Source organism: Melospiza melodia, chromosome 2, assembly GCF_035770615.1.
Source record: "Melospiza melodia melodia isolate bMelMel2 chromosome 2, bMelMel2.pri, whole genome shotgun sequence".
Lineage (NCBI taxonomy): Eukaryota > Metazoa > Chordata > Aves > Passeriformes > Passerellidae > Melospiza > Melospiza melodia.
This window is the reverse complement of record NC_086195.1, coordinates 111556474-111578092: the sequence shown is the minus strand read 5'-3', so window position 1 is coordinate 111578092 and position 21619 is coordinate 111556474. Positions and strand designations below refer to the sequence as shown.

General features: G+C 41.1%; 1 protein-coding gene across 1 annotated transcript in view; it reads right to left on the bottom strand.

The window, feature by feature from the left end:
* Positions 1 to 3480: 3480 nt before the first annotated feature.
* HS6ST3 (heparan sulfate 6-O-sulfotransferase 3) overlaps positions 3481 to 21619 on the bottom strand; it is a 278442-nt gene continuing 260303 nt past the window's right edge. Inside the window, exon 2 of the mRNA XM_063149557.1 lies at positions 3481 to 9203. Coding sequence (XP_063005627.1) covers positions 8498 to 9203 — 706 coding nt within the window. The 3' untranslated portion in view covers positions 3481 to 8497. The remainder of the gene's footprint in view (positions 9204 to 21619) is intronic.

Here is a 21619-nt window from a genome sequence, read left to right as displayed (position 1 = left end):
CAGTCATTACTGTGAGTTTTGTCATCACCTTTGTATAGAAGGTGCCCAGATCTTCTCTCAGTCCTTAAACATCCCCCTCTGATCTTTGTTGCATCTTCAAATGTTTCTAGACCTATCCAGTTGGAAGCCTTAACTCCATTTCAAGCACAGTCTTTTCAAAAGTGAAATGCTGCCACATCATTCCCTGTCACAGCTGAGGTTCTACCTTCTCAAAAGTGTATTTGGGGCTTGTTTCCCTCTCTATGAACAGAGAGGGAAAAGGCACATTTCTGGGATGAGACTCTTCTTAAACCATCATAAATGTCCAAAGCAGGCCAGATGCTCATGCCTGATGAAAGTTCATTTGCCCCCATCACCCACAGGGAGGCCCCAGGGGTTGCCTGAGGACATTGGCTGCCAGCTGACCTCTGCTTATGTGAAAGGAGTCTCATTCAATGTGTGTCACAGTGAAATGGTGAGCTGCTTACCCAGTGGAAAAATTCCTGCAGTAGCTTCCACATCTGAGAAAGGCAGTCCTTATGTCCTCTCACTGCTACACATTTACATCCCTCTGGGCTCTTACAGGATGGTGAGATTTATAGGTCATTGACTTACCTCTATATTATCTAATCTCCCTTGCTCATGCTCTGAATTTTATTCAGAATGTGAGCAGCATACTCACATTGGTGAAAGGTGTCAACCTTGGGTAGCGTCTAGAGGTAAAATAGAAATAAATGTGAATGAAATCTTAAAAATCCCGGCCTTTCTCCAGCCATATGTAATATTGGCTAGCAATGCTGAGTCTCACTCTTGCTTTTAACTGTGACATAAACTACACATAACAGCACAATATTCTGATGTACTTCTTGAAATGTAACCACGAATGTGGCAAAATTATCTGTCTCCTGGTGGCAAAATCAATTGCTCCTTTGGCTATATAGTAGTTTTTATCAGCAATACAGATATTTATTTCACTTATCATCTTGCTGCTGCTGCTTTATAACTGCTTTCACTAAAGTGCAGGACCCAGAAACAGAGCAATCTTCATTTTCCTCCTCTATCTCTCACACTACCCTGCAGCACACATGATTTTGTGCTCAGAACTGGTGAGGATAATGGACTTTCAGTGTGCAGACCACTTGTCTCAAGTGACACCCTCAAATGCTACAGACACTGCAAGAGAAGTTTAGGTTCCTGACCATAACTCTCAAGGAGAGACACTGCTGGTTGGACATCTGCAAGTATCTGAGACATCTGCACAGGGTTTACATATGGGACAAAGCCTCTGTTCTGTGATCTGTATTCTTCTGGAGCAGCAGCTGAAGGTCAGACGGGCAACCTCAGGGCACCATAAGCAGCACTGGATTATTCTGTTTAGCAGCCTGTATTGATCCTCAGTATTATGAACTTGCCAAGCCATCTTGCCTTCCCTGTCATGATCCAGCCTTTGGGCCCACTCAGCCAGCAGCTTCTGGGAGTCTGGTTTCAAAAAACAGTGTGAGTTTATGGAGGCTGACATCTGTCTCCCAAGAACTAAGTTATTTTCACATCAAGAACCAAGCAAGCAGTGAGATACCACCACCACCACAACTTAGAGAAATCTGATTACAAAGCCATCCACCCCTTTTGTTTCCTCAAAATGATATAAGTGGTAGGAAAATGGATAGTTGCAGTAGGGATTTCATTGGTGACACCGAAAAGCTGAAAAACATTATCTAACACAATCCTGCTGCAAGGCATATGTATAATTGTATGTTACTTTTTCCTATTATTAATTCATAGCCTTTCCCTCATCCACTGTGTGGATCACCTTTCCATAAAAGGAGATCAGGTTGGTCAGACAGGACCTGCCTTTCACAAAGCGATGCTGGTTGGGCCTCATGCCTTGGTTGTCATGTGCATGCTGTAAACAGCACTGGAGCTGATCTGCTCCTTGACCTTCCCTGGCACCAAGGTCAGGCCCGTAGATCCCTCTTCCAGCCCTCCTTATAGATGGATGTCACAATTGTCAACCTCCAGTCAACTGGGACCTCCCTGGTTAATCAGCACTGCAGATAAATGATGGAAAGTGGCTCAGTGAGTCCTTCTGCCAGCTCCCCCAGTACAGTCAGGTGGATCCCACCCAGCCCCACAGACCTTTGTGCATCTGAGAGTGTTGCTGAATATGTACCCTTGGATTATGGGGCAACCTGCTGTTCCTGGTCCCTGTCTGCCAGCTCAGGGGGCTGGGTATCCTCAGAACAACTGTTCTTAAATACCTCAGCCTTTCCTCATCCTTTGTCACTGCTGTCACCCATATCCAATAAAGGATGGAGATTCTCCTTAGCCCTCCTTTTACTGATGATGTATTTAGAGAACCATTTTTATTGTATTTTATGGAAGTAGCCAGATTAGGTTCTAGCTAGGCTCTTACCCTTCTAATTTTCTCCCTGTGTAACTTCACAATATCCTTCTAGTCCTCCTGAGTCACCTGCCTTTTTTCCTAAAGGTTTCTACTTTAGCCCGAATTCCAGTCAAAGCTCTCTGCTCAGATAGGTTGGGGTTCTTCCCTGCTGGGTCATCTTTCAGTACATGGGGACGGTCTGCTCCTGTGCCTTTAGAACCTCCTTCTTGGAGAATGTCCAGCATTCCTGGACTTCTTTGCCTTTCAGGACTGTTTCCCAAGGGACTCTGTCAACCAGGCTCCAAAACAGCGCAAAGTCTGCCCTCTGGACCCAAGGTAACAGCTCTGTTGACTCAATCTTATTCTTCAAGAATTGGAAACTCTATCACTTTGTGTCATTGTGCCCAAGATGTCTCCAGCCATCACACCACCCACCGGTCCTTCTCTGTCCACAAACAACAGCTCCAGTGAGGCCCTGCTCAGGCTGCCCACCAGACACATCAGGAAATTCTCTTCCACACACTCCAGGAACCTGCTTCCTCTCCACTCTATTGTATTTCCAGCAGACATCTGGTAAGTTCAAGTCCCCCATAAGAGCAAATGCTAACAATTGTGAGTCTTCCCCCAGATACTTATGGAATATTTTACCTGCCTCTTCAACCTGGTTGGCTGGTTTGTAACAGACTCCTACCAAGATATTGTTGGCCTTTCCCATGATTCTAACTCATCAACACTCTTTTCATCACTGTCACAAACTCTGGAGAGTCAGAACACTCCCTACCATACAGGGCTACCCCTCAGCTTTCACATAGGTAGACTTCAAGAGCAAACCAGCAGTACCAGGCTGACAGTCCAGCAACAGACTTCAGCTTCTCATTACTCCTCACAGACCTCAGGAGATTATCCTGACAGTTTGGACTGCTCCTCAGTGTTGTTGGAGCAGAAATAAGTCCAATTGTAAGCAAAAGATTTGGTATTGGGTCCTAATATAATTAAATATTAAGTTAAAGCAATGTGATTTTCCTCCATGTACATTTTGTTAAAAACACACAGTAGATTTTTACTATGACATGAAACATTTTCAGTCATTTTTATGGCTATGTAGATAAGATAGAATCTTTGGTGTTTCAAAAACACAATCAATGTTTATTTGTTCTCATAAGTAATTCATGGACCCAACAATATTCAACAAAACTTCATTTTTAACAGACCTCTTAATGAGCATCATTTTTACAGAAAATCACCAACAAATAAATAGATGAAAACAATTGCTTTTGACATCACAATGGTTAAACACATTAAATAATTCATTAAATTGTGCTTTACGTCAATGAAAATCCCTAGGTCTACAAACTATCTTTTAAATAGGAATGGAAGTATATATGATTACTCACAATACAATCTCTCAGTAGCAGAATTCACAAACATTATTGCACATAAACAGAAGGAAAATTCCTAAAGAATAAAGTAATTTACAACCTATTAATTTATTCTTTCATCTTAAATATGGCAACTGATGGGAATTCTTTTTTTTTCTTCTCTTCCAACATTTATTTGAAATCACAGAGCAAGTGATATGGCCAAGAGGAAAGCCAAGGACATTGCAGGCATGGAATCCATTTCCCTCCACAAAATGTAGACAAAGAAAATATTACAGGAACCAAACTGCAAGAAGTGTTACAGTGAAAATTTGGTACCTTTTTCGAGTGTGATTTTTCTTTTTTTTCCCCACACATACAGAGGATACAGCCATCAACTCCAGCTGAATGATTTTATTGTGATCGTTCATCTTGTACACAGTATTCCCCACCAGTCTGAAAATCACCTAATCCTCATCCCAGACCCAAAAAATGAATAATTCCATGTGTATCAGGGAAACAGCAACAGGGAGAAGAAAAAGTGAGATATGTTTTAAAACAGCAGTGCTCATAACTGATACAAGAGTGCAGGTGGGAAACAAGATCCCACTTGGGCAGAAGGAAGCATGTGTGGGCAAGAAGACCAACTTAAGAAACCTCCTGATTTAGTCATGGATGTTAAATCTGAAACATCTTCACACACAAAGGTGATGTGACCTGCCTTTGGGTGAATGGGTGTGATACAGATATGAAGTGTGGCTCTGGATCTGATTTCCATCGCTTTTTTTTCTGCATTTCTGATTTTACTGAACAGCAAGTAACTGCTGTATACTGGGTAGAATCCCTAGCAAGGCATTGACAGCCTCACTATTCACACAACAGCAGTGGAAAATACCCAACATCAGAAACAGTGTTTTTTTTTTTTTTTTTCTCTTGATGGTGAAAAAGGTTTTTACTGTCAGCACTGGTGAGAGGAAAAGAGAGGACAAATTTTCATTCCTTAATAAGGCCATAAGGCCTTACGGCGAGTGCTTGGACTAGACATCAAATTATCAGGACCAAGTTCTAATGACACAGCATATTTCTTTGTCCACTCCAAGCCCACAGTGAATTATAACTGGAAAAGGCAGTGCTGGGAATGTGATGGGAGAGATTAGCAAGTACATCTCCATTACAGAAGAATGAGATTTGTTTCAGCACCACAGTAGCAGAAGCCAAATTGCCTTGTTTAAGCAACAAAAGAATGCCAGGAAGATGGACAGAAATCCTATAGCATTTCTGCTCACAAAGCTTAAAGAAGCATGCTGCTCCCTGATCTTATATGGGCCAGTGTAATTATGGTGAAGTTTATGCTGTCAGAGCAATGAAAACCTGGAATAACAGAGATATGAAGCAGGACCTTTATTTTGCTTTTGCATTAAATTATTTCAGGCACTGTGCCCAAGAGGAAAAAAGCTGCAGGCCTGTGTCTTAGAAGTCAGCCTGAAGGTGTTTCCAAACTGCTTTATTTGTCATGTGTCAGGAAACTCTGCTAAGAAAAACAGGACTGTTGGTGCAGTGAGTTTGCTGGATCTGCAGCTGGAGCTAGGGAAGGAGGCACCAGGTCCTTCAGGCCCAGGGCTCTGGGCAAGGTCTTAGCTGCTGACTGCCCACCCCTCCCAAAAAAACCCAAAATAACAAAAGCAACAAACCTACTCCTCCACAACCAGGGCTGTTACACGGGCTCCAGAGGAAAAAAAATCCAACAAACCAACTTCAATTTTAACTAAATCCCAAGCGTTAAGGCAAATCCCATTAACATAGATGCCACAGCACATTAACAGCTCTTCAGGACCCTAATCTTGACTCCTGGGAAATGACTGATGAAAAAGGTTAGGCATCACATTAAGATGTTGCCAAACTATTCAAGCTAATGTAAACCACCTAGAAAACGTCTTTGATTTTCCTCATTAGGATTTGTTTTGTATCAGGCAGAAGGAACAGTCTGGAGAACAGTTGGTGTGTTTAGACAGCTGAAACTGATACTTACAGTCACTGGTGAGGCTCCAGGGAAGTATTTCTGAGCACTGTCTCCTCTCCCTTGAAAAGAAAAATACTGTACTTTCTAAATGAAAAATGGGGTCCCAGCTGCTATGAGCAGCATGGAGAGGTGGCCTGCTGAGCAAAGAGGTATGTGAGGAAGGGACAACTTTTTTTGCACTTAGGAAGAAAAGAAAAGGATGCCCTACAGAACAAAAGATGAGTTGGAATTCATCTTACTTTCTTGCTTACCTTGCTCCTCAATGTGAATTTGGCCTTGTATCTTTCCTTCCACATGGCTGGCTTCTCTCCTGCCCTTCAGGGTCTCCCCAGCACCCCGAGCTACCTGTGCTTATGGGAACAAGAAGTGCACCAGCGAATCCTGGAGGCGGAGCATCAGGTGCCAAAAGCATCCTTCCTTCCCCTCTCATGCTGTTTGGTCTCCAGCAAGGCGTAGCAATGGGCACAGGAATGGGGAGATGCAACAGCTCTCATCATCCCTGTGCCACCACCAGAAAGCTCCTTCCCTCCACAGGGCCAGCCCAGCCTAAAGCCCTGGTGCCATCAGCCGTCAGACCACTGTGAATTACCTGCACTGTGCTAAAGGTGCAACAGTGCCAGTGAGCCTCAGCTCTTCATGGCCCCACTGTCCTGCAGCCAGGACAACCAGAGCGGGCTTCAGACCTCAGTTGTCAATATTTCAATTTAAGTCTTGGAAGGTTTGTGTCCATTCGTGAGTGAGGTGTCGGAGTGCCTCTTCCAGGCAGGGGGGATCCAAGCAGCACCATCCAGGAACCCAGGAAGCTCCTCACTCTTCCCTAAGGGAGACATCCCATGCTCAGGCAAGAGAACAACAACCTTCCTTTTCCCTTCTGAATGCAGAGGTGGGAGAAGATGTACATGAACCATGAGTGGAAGAGGTATTAGGGACCAAACCCCACTGCTACTCACCCCAAAGTAACACATTGACAATCAGACATAAAGCAGCAGATTGTTAATGAACTACATTGATAATGAGGCATCATCCTGGTAGCCCTCTTCACTTCTTAATGCTATTATGATATTTCAATGTTCAATGTATTATTGTATGCATTAACTTTCAATAGGATCATTAGACTCTATTTTTGATATTCTGCATAGATAAGTAGCAATAGCATTGTCAGAAGAAGATACTGCATGCACAAAAAAAAAACAATCCAACTTGGAAATGAAGGGACAAATTTTCAAATTGAGCCTCTTTTTTCTGTAACACATTATTTTTTCAACCAACTGGATAGAAACCTTGAATTTTGAAAACAAGCGAGAAATGTGCATCCACATCAGGTACTCCAGTACTTCTAATTAGCAAATCTATAAGGTAAAAGCCATTCATGCATGCAATAATATACTTTCAGCATCTTGATTTAGCAGCCATGTTGAGGCACTTAGAGAAATTTCCTCCTAATGCTTTACATTTATGCCAGAAGAAGAAGGAAAAAAACTCTCAGATCTATGGTGCACAGGACCCTCTTTTAAAAATTTCACTATTACGAATGGAACAACATAAAATCTTGGAATAAACAGATGCAGTTCAGCCACAAGAATGGAACACATGGAGGAAGAACCCATTGAATAATTTTCTAGACAAGGAAGAAAAACAGATACAGATCTCTCATCATGAAAACAATCAATTTACAAAGAATCCTCATATAGAGTAATAAATATCAAGACTTTCCACATATCCATTATGTATCCTATAAAAATGAAAGCTGAATTTTTTTCTAGCCACTACTGTAGTTAGAGAGAAAACCAATTTAAGCTGTATGCACTCAGCATCAATGTATTTTAACAGACAATATAATAAACCTGCCTACCTTCACAGACAATGTATCTCCAGGCTTTTACAGCAAATCTGGAAAATGCCGCACTAATATTTAAGCTTTTCCTTCTCTCTCTTTCCTCTTCCCTGGAGTTTTCTTGACCCCTTTTGTGAATGTGAAGGCAGATTTCATTGCCCCCAGCCAGATAATCTCTGTGATGTGTGCTCAGCTGCCACGTGGACCTCATTTCTCAAAGCTTGCCTTTGCCACACACACTTAGAAAGATGGTTCCTACCTGGCTGGGCTCAGTATTCTCAGCACCTGCAGGGAAATAAGCCAATCCCTCTACTACCTCCCCTATAATCGATCTCTCACTGCTGGCCTTTGGAACAGAGCTAGAAGTGTCCCAATCCAACACTTCCTATGTCTTTTTAAATCACCTCATCAAATTCTTCCCTTAATCAAAAGACAGCATGTAGAAGTTTGAAGGGCAATGTGTGCACCTTATCAATTTCATTTACTAGAAAGTTATGCACTACAGTTGTAATGAACAGTACGAAACAAACCAGCTCTCATGTCACAAAAAAACCAAGCCAGGTATTTTTCCCCAATCTATCATTCATGTCTGCACAAGTCTTAGTAGCTCAGATTGTACAGGGTACATCTGTTAATGCAAAGGATCTCTCTCTCTCTTCAACCCATCCTCATAGCTTAAGCCTTTGAAGGAAGTTTTTTCTGCCAGGAATCTTATTCTACTGCCATTTAATAACACTGACCAATACCTACTGAGAAAAAAAATACATTCTCACTGGCAGAAACCAAGAAAAACTGAGACAAGGAGGGGGAGTTGTCAGACGAGGTCTCATTTACCAAAGCAGTAAGTCCCTTGGTTAATTCCCAGGCAGCCACATTGCACAAACACTCTGATTCTCTCATTGGTCAGGCGAGATGGGGGAGCATCACCACCTTGCAACCTGACTATTATAATCTTCAGTAACAGCTACTTCTGCTGCCTCTTCCCTTGGCCACTGGTGAGCTCTCTGCTCCCGCAGCAGTCGCCGCTCCTCTCGCCTCTTTAGCCGGTTCTTCTGGTGCTCCTCTTGCTTGGAGTACTGGAAGCGCTGCAGGAACAGGTCCTTAGCGTACTCATACAGCTGCACGTCCAAGAAGTTCAGCTCCTCTATCCGCCGCCGCACATCCTCGCCGATGTCCACGTTCGAGGCCCGCGTGACGTTGAACTGGGTGAAGGGGGAAATGAATTTTAGGTTGAATGTCCTCTCAAAGAGATACTGTGTTTTCCTCTGAAATTCCGTCAGCCCGAAGAAGGCCATGTTTTTCAGATTGTTCTTGGCGCTTTGGAGAAGAATCATGTTTCTCTCACTCTCATTCATGAAAGTCAGGTTGTAGCAGCCCACCAGGCTGAGGTCGGCCAGCATGCGCACCTGGCGGTTGCTGGCCAGGTTGTAGCTGCAATCCATGAATTCCTGTAAGCTGACTCCAGACCAGTCGTCTCCCTCGTAGCAGGTAGGCAGCTCGTCTGGCGTTGGGCTTCTTCCGTCGCACATATGAAGGGAAGTTTTCCACGTCGCGCCCCTCTGGACGTGTTTCCATTCACTCAAGTACCGTGACACTGGATCCCTCAGCATGGTGATGTAATAGAAATTCCTGAAACATATAATTAAACACAGTTTTAGGATTTCAGTAGGTTTTCCTATTTATTCTCCAATAAAACTATTACCTAACACTGGCACCACACCCTTCACTTTTTCCAGGGCAATGTAGGCACTTCAGGTGACTATTTCTGAGACAGTAAAATCTTCGTAAATACTGTGAATAAAATACAAGGTAAATTGGGAGAGAGAGAGAGAGAGATGAAAGGAAATAAGCAGTTTTCAGAGAAACAGAATTACTTTGACCTATCAAGTGCTCAGTGATAGTTACTTTACATAGGAACCAATTAACTGAAGTGTGCTCCCCTCCACATTGAAGTATTAACCGCCAGCAATATCAGAAACTTTGTGAAAAGTGATTGTAATAATGCCGCCCCTTCTCTTCTGGACTGAGACACGCACGTCTCACAAGATGCAGGGGTTGATAATCCCCACAGCACTCGGGCATAACCTAAGAAAAGCTCAAGCAATTTCATGTGGACGGTGTAAGTGCTAAAAATAACACCATGTGGAAGAATGGCATGAGCCACCTACTTAAGAAAAACCCTATTATTAAGTGGGTTGGAGTGAAGATAATAAGAGACCAAAAATCCATTAATATGACTTAATTTGAGACAAGTGCTTGATTGAAATTAGTTATAATCCTCTAGTACAAAAGCATTTGTTGGTGTAAGGATTGTTATTACTCAATGTCACCTGTCAAGAATACAAAAGAGACACCAAGATACATTGATCTGAAATAGAGAAAATAACTACAGAGCTCACATTGTCAGTTCATCTTTTTGGTATTAAATTCAGTTTGTATGTCTTACTTATGGCTATCTGAAAGGGACTGCAATTAAATATGTATCAAGGAAACTTTCACAGATTGAGTTTTTTTTAACTGAGGGATGTTTTACTCAATAATAACTCACCTGAGTTATAGGGTGATATCATATACACAAAGCAAAACTGAAATACTTATGATTTCTCTCAGTTAGAATTACCAGAAGAAGATTCATGACTAAAATTAACACATGATCTGGTATAAAAATAGGCTCGTGAGTTTGCATGACTCATCTTACTGCAAACTGCACATTAATAAATCATGAGCCCTAAGATTTCTTAAGAAAAGTCTGATCTCAGTACTTTTTCTTCAGCCTGGAGAAGGGTGAAGAGAGGAAGCAGGAAGCAGAGAAGGATGAAGGAAGTAAGCAGGAAGCAAGCTTGCTGAAGACAAGGTACCTGTAAACAAACCAATGTTTTGGAAGGATCATCTCATACAAGAACTAACTCCGGTAGAATGAAAAACTCAACATTTTTAACAACCTCCAAGACAATTACTTTGCTTTTTCAGGTATGACCCACTTCCTGCCACCAAAGATCACCATCTCCATGAATCTTAGGTTAACCATAAAAATATTTATTTCCCCACACACTGCTGAATATGCAGATATATTTCCCAGTGCAGGCAAAGCAAAGGGAAACAGGTCTGAATACTTCATTCGTATTCATTCTGAATTTTCCACCTACAGATCTGTAATATACTTTCCAGAATAAGGTAATGAGACCAAACTATGGACTATGTTCTGCTGCAGGGTAATTTCCTGAGCTACTCCCTAATGGAAACAGCTGTTTCAATACTTATTTCACAGCAGAAGCTTTACAGGTGGAAGGATTTAAAATAGGGATTGTCATGGATGTATTTTCACCATCACTTGCACTGGAAGCCAAGATTTCTGTCAGCATCATGAAGATGCATCAGCATCATCAAGATTACTATTATCATATGTCAGATGACACTTTGAAGGATGATATTTCTTGAATCATTTGGAGCTTGGGTCTTCTGACTGCTGCTCACACATAGCCAAATTGCACATCAGCTGTTTTGGTCCCCTTCAGCTACTTACACCACCCACATCAACAGGGAACCCAAGAATCACACAACCCTTCATAGACAGGTATTTCTAAATCCCTCTTCTCCTGCAGAGCAGGAAGTACCAGAAATCCTCCTGTGTACTCTGCAGGATTGTTCCACGATGAAAAAGCAGTCTTTGGACACTTGAGGCACAGCTTTCCCTTCTCAGATTGGATGCTTATCTCATCCTGGCTCTACACTGCATATATGAGAGTGCATTAAGAACTACTTGCCATTTTACAGGGAAAAAAGGGGACACATTTCACAAGTGCTGTGCAGATAAAACAGCTCAACTCTCAAACACCCATCAGCTCTGAGCATAAGAAGCTGCTGTTGCAACATCCAGCAGGTACTGACAGGGTTGTGACCAAAAATGGCTCAAACTCCAAGGGAACAGAGAAGGAAAAAAATGGACAAATACTCAGAGGCAGTTGCAAACATCTACATCAACAAAGATGGGACATTGTCTTAGTCCTTGTATTGCTGCCCCTCCTCTCTTCAGATAATTTTGGATGTTAACAAGCGGTAACAGACAGATTTTAAACTTGCTCTTGACAGTTATTTATACCTCTAATAATAGTTCTGTCCTTCCTCACCCATCTCCAGCAGTCCCAGCCAGGTATGACTCAGAGCAACAACAATTAACAAAAATACCTCCTTTGCATCAATCATTTCCCTTTCATCCCTGGATATGTAAATGTGTTTGATGTGCAATAAACAGGAGTACAAAGCAAATGCATGGAAATGAGAGCAGTACATCTTTGGTTAACATCCGCACCTTCCCTTCTGCATACTGAGCCTGCTGCTGCTCCTCCTTGTGAGTACCTAACTTCTGCAGCTGCTTTCACTGCCCAGATAAATCTGCTGCTGGATTCTGCAGTTTCCAGAGAGTTGCCTTCTTCTATTACCCACTCAATGGCTTCTTCATCCGGCATACAAACTTTAACAGCAGCTTGGCACACATCTAGTTTCTGAGGGGCTGATAACTTACACTGCATTCATAGTTTACAATCCTCTGATTAACCTTCGGGCTTCGACCCTCTGTCACCCTTTTAATCACTCTGAGGTTGGAAGACCTTAAGATTTCTTCCACCTTCCACTGTCCAGATGACACTGTTACATGCTGCCCCTAGACTGGGGGAATGCTACACGAACTTGTGCACAAAGTTTTCTTTCAGGGAGGAGCGTGTCTCCACAATAATGATACAAGTAAACACACTATAAGGCTCTGGACATTTGTTTCAGTTGGAAAATTATATAACTTATAAAATTATCCTAGGAAATTGTTTTTAAATTGTTTTCAAATGTTGACATTTATGGAATAATTATAGAAGCATTTTGGAGCCCTCAGTGCCTCATATACAAGCATTCAATCACACTGGGAATAGCCAGGGAGTCAGCTCATAATAAAGACAAGAAGCAGGTTAAAAATACAAAACAGGCTATGGCCTGTTCAGTAAAATAGCATAAAGTTAGCTGAACACTGAATATGCCTGAGCCACTCTGAATACAGATTGTGTACAGATTGTTCTTGTTGGTGTAAATGACCCTCTTGCATTACCCATGCTCACACTTATGGCTGTGTTGAACTCAATGGCAACCCACTGTGGGAAATACTGAGCAAAGAATCAAGTAATGACTCCTGTTACCCTGTTTGTCAAAGCAAACTCATCACAGACTTCTTGGATTTATTTCATAGACTCCCATCATCGACTGCTGAAACTACTACCACAGATACCCTCAGTACTTAAAGGCTAGCCAAGAAGAATATGCTGGTATGTCAGGGAGAAGATATTTTCCAGAAAATATTCCAAATTAATTAAAACCCATACAAACTATATCTATATAATTATGTAATCAATATCTATATCAGCATGTCCGTGTGTGTGTAAAAATTTACACCGCAATCTGGCCATAACCTGCGTTTGTCAATGACAGAAAAATGATAGTAAATCCATAACTGTGTGTTTGCCAATGTATCTCGTGACTGTCTCTATAAACACATACACATGTAAGACCAGTCTAGATTTCATTTCAAACACCAGCCCACTAGTTGCAGTGTCAGTTCCTCCTGAAAGGAAACTTTATGCAGCTTCCCCAGATTAAGCAATCTCCTTTTGAGCATGATGTACTGAAACTAATGGGTTATTGAAGTTGTCACTGTGGGATAGTTGATTTTTTGGGCAAGTGATGGTCACAGCAGGGGCCTGATGATCCATGCAAGAGCTCAAACAAACACCAGTGTGAAGTGTGGGCTGCACACTATTGTTTACACTGGAATTATGAAGTACTTGGTAATTCCTAAGGCTCTAGTCCTACTTGCATGAAATCCAATCTCTTCATTAGCATTAGGCAAAGAAAACCTTTAATTAAAAGAACAGATAAAATGAGCTTCTAGTTATAACCAAAGAACATGTATTTCTTCCACATTATAAGGTATTTTAATATAAATACTCTAATCTTACATTAATCCTTCAATAGTATTGCTCTGGTTTAGAAATTAATTTCAGAAGAGCAGAGTCTGCTATAAGCAGAGGTGATCCCAAACCAGAGCATTTTGCCTCCTCTATCACCATGGAGCAGATGTCCCAGCTGAGGGAGATTTGCTAAATACGTGAAGGATCACTGCACACTGAGAACAGAAACATCCTGTAGGGCCTCCTGGGGAAGAGGGATGAATGGCATCTTCATAAAAGGAGAACAGCGTGCTCATGGCAGTCGATGCAGAGACAGGAGAGTATTTGAGGTAGAGAGAGAGTCACCAGAGAATATTTTGGAAAGCACTAGCAGACAGAAGAAAGAAAAACCCAAGTGACTGAAAAAATCCAGGTGCATCATAAAACTATCCACGTTCTGCTTCTTCTTGGTAGAAAGGAAAATAAAAGCCCTGGCCAAGTTTAGGTCCCAAGTGGAGATAAGAAGTTAGAACCTTTAATTGTGGAAGTGAGTGTACTCCTGAGGAAAGGTCTGAAATACCCATCAAAAGCCATCCTGTCAGCACACTTCTGCTACCAACAGAGCTTGTGGCAAATGAAGGCTTAAGAACGACCAGCATTATGTGAACAAAAGTCTCATACTTCCCATTTTTATCCTGAAGCCCAAATTCTCACAGGCAGTAACAGAGTTAGCTCACAGTCAGTAACCTCTCTTTGGGCAAAGTATTGTCAGTATGGGTAATGGTGAAAGGAAGAGGGTAAACAAATGAAACAAAGGTAAGTATAATGCAGCACATGTGCAATTAGGGAATAAGAACGTGCAACAGGAATGATGGGGAAAGGCAGAAAGCAAAGAAACATTGTCAGGCTGATCTGAACTGGTCAAAGTCAGTGAAATGCAGATGCATCAGCTTGAGGCTGGCAGCATTTCTGTGCAGTATCTCTGCATCCATGGTGTGTTTAATTTACAGAAAACTGCCCAAAATAACAACAACAGACTGCATACTTATCCAGAACAATGGCACTGTAATGAAAATCTATGAAACAGTGCACAAAATATATGCATGTCCATCTGTCTGCAGGAAACATCATACAGCTTATCCACCAAGCCAGACTGATAAACCCTAGCTGTCCCACAAACTTTGGCAAAGATGATGCAGCAGGAGCACATAGGCTTCTTAAGCTTAGTGTCTCTCACAGGATGCTAGACACCGTGATGGAATGGTTTTCTAAGAAATCCTTTACATAAATTTGTGAGCTTAATACTATTATCTGTCCTTTCAGGTTTTCATGGGTTTCTTTACAAGACTATTACTGAAAGAACAGCCACCACCATTAAGAAGTGAAGGTTTATCTACTCACATCACAGGCATCACCTGCTCGGCATGTAGCAAAAGCACTTAATTAGCTGTTTTCTCAGAGGATCTGAGCACTCACCACTTCTGCAGTTTTCATCTGGCATGATGAGCACTTAAAACAGTGGCTGTAAAATTCTATAGACACTTACTCCACATTAAAGGAAAACTTAGCAGAGTTAAATAAAAAAAAAATTTAAAAATCCCAACTTCAATTTTGAGGTATAAAACTACAAAATTATAGCTGTGTCTCATTATTCCTTTGAGATTTTGTCCCACGTCTCTGAATCCAACTGGAATAAAAACTGGCCATTGTTTCCCATTTCTGAGTTGGCCACAAGTGTGTTGGTTAAACCTACCCTTTTCATTACCCCAGTGGCAGAAAGAGCAGCTAAATCCATACAACATGCCTGCTCATAGAAGGGACTGGATGCTGCTTTCAGGGAAGGACAGCTAATTGCAGTGGTCCACATACGAGCTATGCATCGAGGCAAGCTCTGACACCAGCAGGGAGCTGCTCAGCACAGGCAGTGAGGTGTGGCTGGCCATGGCAGGGGCCACCTCTGGCATGAGCTGCATCCCTTAGAGGCTCCCTCTGCATCACAGCGTGTACCTGGGCCACAGAGGGAGATAAACTGCTGACCTGGAGGAGTCTGTGTTGTGCAGGTGTCTCTGTCTGCAAGGTGATCCCTGCGCTTGGAGCCAAAGGGTCCTTGCCTGAAGGGACGTATTCACAAAATGCAAAGTTCAGGCCAACATCAAAAACTAACCACTAACATAACATTTTGTAATGAGGGAGAAATAACCACAGAGAACCTCAATTTCACAACTCTTTGTACCTATAATACATCTACCAGCCATGGTATAATATCTCTTTCTAAACATGCTTATAGAGTTGGAACATTTCCCAAAGTAAAACAAAGTTTTTAAGCAAGTTCTGTATTGTTTCGTACAAATCTCCAATTCAGCAGTTAGAAAAGCAGTCCATTATAACTTTGTTGTCCTTGCTGATACATCAGTATATCAGTGTGACAGAGGGAGGGCTGGGAGTCAGACAGCTGGGATTGTATGTCTGGCTCTGGTATGAAAAGGTGGTCACTTGGGAGGCAATTTGTGGTGACACAGACTGTTACAGGCAAGAGAAATGCAGTCATTGGGCACTGGGAAGCACTTAAGAAATGTGAAATCTTATATTTCCTTGCATGTTAGGAGGAATACTCCCTGACACTGACTTCAGTTTCTTTTTCAGTAATTCAATGCTTTCATCACAAAACTCTCAATTTTTCTGTTTAGATATTGCAAACCCTTTTTTCTTTAAAAATATCCTCTGAAATATGTGATTGAATTCTGTACCCATGCCATCAGAAAAAGCTCAGGAAAGCTTTATAGCACTGTTTTTTGGGGTGTTTTTTTGCACAGTTTTGATCAGAAGATTAGTGTCCTACACCTGATTAAAGAATGACAGATGACAAGGAGTGTCTTTAGAGATCACTCAGTCTTTGACATCAAACAAATTTTAACAGTAGTGATTTAGGGTAATCCAGAAGGGTAAAAGAAAGGGAGTGAACCTTTGGCAACACAAATGCTACACATACAACATTAGGAATTTTTCCACCTAAAGAGTTCAATTTTTCTTGACATGAAGCTAGAACAAATTCAATAATGTCATAGGGCTATGCATAGATATGGAAAGAATGAGATATTAGGTAAGCTATTTTAACATAGCACTGGTTCATAGATTCATATAATACAGAAAAAAGATTAGTTTCAAAATCCAGCACTACATCTGTACTGAAAACAATGGTAAAAACTGCATTTGTGGAGATTAATTTATTTTTTTTTTCTTAAATACTTCAGGAATTCAGACAACTGGCCTCGGACTAGGCAAAATGACAATTTCTTTTAAAAATATTCTCTGCTTTTAGACTTTGGACATGTGATTTTGTACTTTTTAAAAGTAATGAATAATCATGACAATAATAATCACATTCTTGACATATCACATTGCCACAAGCCCTTCAAAAATCAGTGAAGGTGTATCCTGAGACCTACTGCTGCAAAAACATAGTAGGAGTGCTGAGAATTTTTTTCTTGGCATAGGAAAATATAAGTTTTAATGATGTATTTCGAAGAAGTGTCTAAGACATTAGGTGGAGATCAAACAGCAGCCTTTCAGCACCTAAGAAGAGGCCAGTGAGAAGATAAAGCAAGGCTTTTCACTCTTGTGCACGGCAGGATCGCTAATGAGGGACAGTAGTCAGAAACTGAAAAAGGTGAGAATAAAAGGAAAACAATTTTCATTATCAGAATAATTAAGCATTGGAAAGTTTTGTCAGTAGCAGCTCTGCATCCTCCACCCTCAGAGATTTTGAAGATCCAACTCTCTCCAACAAAATTCTGAGCAAGCCCAACTATGCTCAGTGGTGGCTCTGCTTTGAGCTGGAGGTTGAACTTCTCCTGAAATCATTTCCCAGCCCTGGGGCTCTGGGATTCTGAATGACAGCAGAAAGTCTCCTGTCACCAAATGTACAGTCCTGTCAGACAACACAGCAAACACGAACCAACTCGACAACTAAATTATCCCCTTCTCCCTTGCTCTTTCCTGGCCACCCTAGGAACAGTACAGAGGATTTTTAGTTTCTTTTAAGAGATTTTGGGGATTTTAATAAGATTTTAACTAGGCCTACAACACTCCAAATCAGCACACCCTGAATTATTGAGCAGCTTCATGAGTACTTATTTCAATATAGAGTCTACAGAAACTGGAGAGGACAGTGCAGCCACTACATGTCCCTAAAGAAATGAATTCTGTTCACAAGTATCAAGTCTGTATCTAGCAGCTCCTAGGCTAATGAAATTATGTAGTTACCCATGGTTTTAATCCTGATATTTTAGAAAATGCACATGAATAGAATATGAGTATGTGTGAGGTCTCTGAGCTAATATAAGTTTTTCCTGTGTGTTGCCTTCAGGATTTAGGCATACATTTTCAAACACAGAGCATAAAGTTGGGCATTTTACTCTATATTTAAACACATAGGGAAGCTCAGCCTCACTGGCAGTGAAGAAAATAGAGAGTAGTATGAGCAGATACTAAGAAGCTTGTTGATTTATTTAGGAAAAAAAGCTCTCAGAGATATCACAGTGCCCTACCTACCCTGCCAGCACAGATGAGAGCACTCAATTATCCCTTTCCTAACTGCTTTTGAAATATCCTTTTCATGCCATTGCTCCTACTGAAAATATCTTGTGAAGGTTGCTTCTTACAGTTAGGAACACAAGTCTTATTCCCAGACAAAACCTGGTCTTGGTCTACTTAGATCCAGTTGTTCTTGAGTTAACACTGCAAATACATAAAGGAGATTTAGAAATGTAACATGAGAGAAGGAGAAATAGCATTTAAGCTGAGGATCAGAGAGCAATCACACCTCTCAACTGTCAATTTACAAAGCTGAACTACCTTTTATTGTCTCCTCTGATAAGAAAAGTCCTAAGTGACCAAACTGCAGCCCCCAAAACCCTTGGGTCATGCTTAGATCCTTTTACTGAGTTTTCCAACATCTCAGCTTTACATGCTAGCTTTTGATAGGGGGCTTACAAAAGTAAGGAGCTCCTGAGATTTTTTCCTGAGGTTTTGATCATCATAGCACTCCCTTCCTGGCATTTGAACTTGCACACTTCAAATTTCACTATACATGGCTAGAATTGAGCAAATTTCACACAGGGCTTTCTTTAGAGGTGTCTTGTACAATAAACATTTTTTACCTCCACTGGCAATGTACTCTCTGATACACCCTCACATTGCATTTTGTTTTTTTGTGGGGCCACATAACTCTGGAAACTCACACTCACTGTGTCACTGGCTCAGATGGTCCCTGCCCACAGCCTTTGATGGTCTTTAAGGTTCCTTCCAACCCAAACCATTCTGCAATTCCATGAATATGAAGACTCCCCGTTTTGGCTGGTAAGCACTCAGTTGATAGAGGAAAGCTGTTTCTGCCAGCTTCAGATGCATGAACCATGCACTTTGCACTACCAAACTTCATTTCCCCTATTTTTATTAAATCCTCAATGTCATTAGGCAAATTCCATTAATATCCTTAAGCTTTTAGTGCCAGCACCATTAATGGAAACATGAAATAGGGTCAGAGTTAAAACTAGCCCTGAGGAAATTCACAGATAACTTTTCTTTAAGTTCCTCTTTCAGCACATCTTGTTTTGTTACCAGCTTCTTGTTCAGTAGAAAATTCTTATGCTCAGCCTCATGCTTTTTGCCTTGTATAATAACTGTGCACATGTTGGTCCATCAAATACTTTATTGAAGGTAAATTTCCATCCTGCTATCAGAGATAGATGCTGGATTTACATGCTACAGCCCAGAGGCCCCAGCTTTGGTGTATGTGAGAACACAGAAGCTGGTTAAAGATGGGGAAATGACAATTTGTTTCAGAGTGAAGTTGTTTGGAATAGAAATGTGTACATGAGGTGATTTGGTGGAAAAACAAACAAGCTTGATACAAATTGTAAATCATGTCTTGACAAGACATAAATCCAACAAACTTCCCTCCAGTGATTTTTGTTCTTTGCCTACATTATATCAAGCTCAGTTGTTCTAAGTATTTCTTAAATTGCTGAAAGGCGTGAAGTAGCAAGAACCTTGCTGAAAGAAATACAAATACAAAATGCAATAATAATTCAAACAATGAAAATTGCATTGTTGTATCAAGCACATGCACAAAACAACCCTTGTACCTCTTAAGAAACAGGGTGTGAGCACACACAGGAGGAATCACTATTCAAACGCCATAGATGTGCAGTGTCTTACAAGAGTCTTCAAAGATATGCAAGGCATTTGTGCTGGGGAGAATGAAAAATCTTTTGTGGAGAGGACTGGGAAAGGATGAATCCATTGCTCACATCACCCCCATTCTATCTACTGTGCACAGGTCATTGCCGTGTCTCAAAAGAACTGTGTAAATCTGTGGTACACACGACCTCTTTACTCAAAATTGTTGTTTCTTTTCTCTCTGCCTTTGCTAGGCCACTGCACAGAAGGGAACATGAAATAAGGGTGCATTTGCACTGCTCTCCTACCCACCTCCTCCCCGAGCGGCCTCTAGCCCCAGCCTGGGGAGGAAGCTTGGAACTTGCCTTTCTCAGGAGGATGTTACAAGTACGGGGGAAACGAGCTAAGGGGATGGAAAAGGAAGGTGATGACAGACAGGGGCTAAGAGAAGGGCAAACTTGAAGACAGTGCTGTACAAGGGACCTGCAGTTTGAGTTTGTTTTGCCAATATAGCCTTAGATGGTTACAGCAACCTCTTTGGGAAGACACTCTCCTGAAATAGCCTGGTACCTATAGTCATGGGTAACAGCTTAGCATAACAGAATTCATGAAATATCACTGATGCACACAGGACAAACCACAAAACCCTCCTCACAACCAGCAGCTGCCAAAAAGGTTAGAGGAAGTCCCTGTTTCAGGAGGACTCTCATGGGGTCACTGCCTGGGTGACCGAGCACTCCTCCAGCTCCAGTGCAAAAAGGTGGGGACACACAACTCCTGCCTATCCAGTAACTTAAACAACATAAGGCCTTTCATAATGGCTCTAAAGGAAAAAAAATCCCTGCATACATTCATGCAGAATTATGAGAGATCTGTTATCACAAGAGTCCTGGCTGCCTGCAGGAATACACTTGGTTGGTAAAATTCAGTTTCAAAGAGCCCCTGAAAAAACAAATCAAATGTAGCCAGATCCTTAAATCTTCTGACATTTACATTTCTTCAGTCAGATTTTGTTAGTCTAAAACAAATCAAAATTAGTTATTTTAAATGCAACTACAATGTTTCTTTTCATGCTCTTCCTGTTTTTTGAAGGAGCTGTTGCTATCTCATTTTATTTTCTGGCTAGGTAAAACTTGCAGCACCAGCATCACCAGCGTTCCTTTGTAATTGGCTTCACTGGAAACCAATTTTTGCCACAAGAGTAACCAGGCTCCCTCTCCAGCTGAGCTTTCTCTGATTTCCAACTAAGAGCTCAGTTGCAGGCACTCTTTTCCAAGTCTGGAATGCTCAGATAAAAGTTCTGTGGGATTTTTCACTGCAATGCATTTTGAATCAGTGCAGTAATTCTGCTCAATTAATAAAGTAATTAACAATAAAAAGGGCTCAGTAATTGAAATCCCTTTGAAAGTACACTAATTTATTCTCTCTAAACTTTGCCTCAAATCTTTATTAATTCTGACGTCAAGCAAAATGACCATAAATTATAAATGATCATTACAAAATCCAGGCATCACAATAATCTTCTTGTCCTACATGCTGAGTTTTTAAAGCCTCCCATAAGGTAAACAACATAACAACACAGATATGAAAGAATTTCAGATTATTTTACTAATGAATATATTATAAGAGAAGTGTTCCCTCTTTGTACATTAAAATAGTTCACAAAACCTAGGGAAATTACCCAGCTGTAAAACAAAAATGTTATTTATTTTTCCCTTAAAATTCCTCTTTTTGCAATGCAACTGCATTATTTTACCTTTAAGCCAATAAACAAGAAGATGACAGGGTATTTCAATTGAATACTTACATGACAGACTGCTGACTTTCCATTTTTCACTGAACTTTGTGTTTTACTCAAATACTTTATAGCACCTGAGCAAACCCAGAAATAATTGGTGTGAGTATATAACCCCAAGAAAACTCAGAAATGTTTGATAT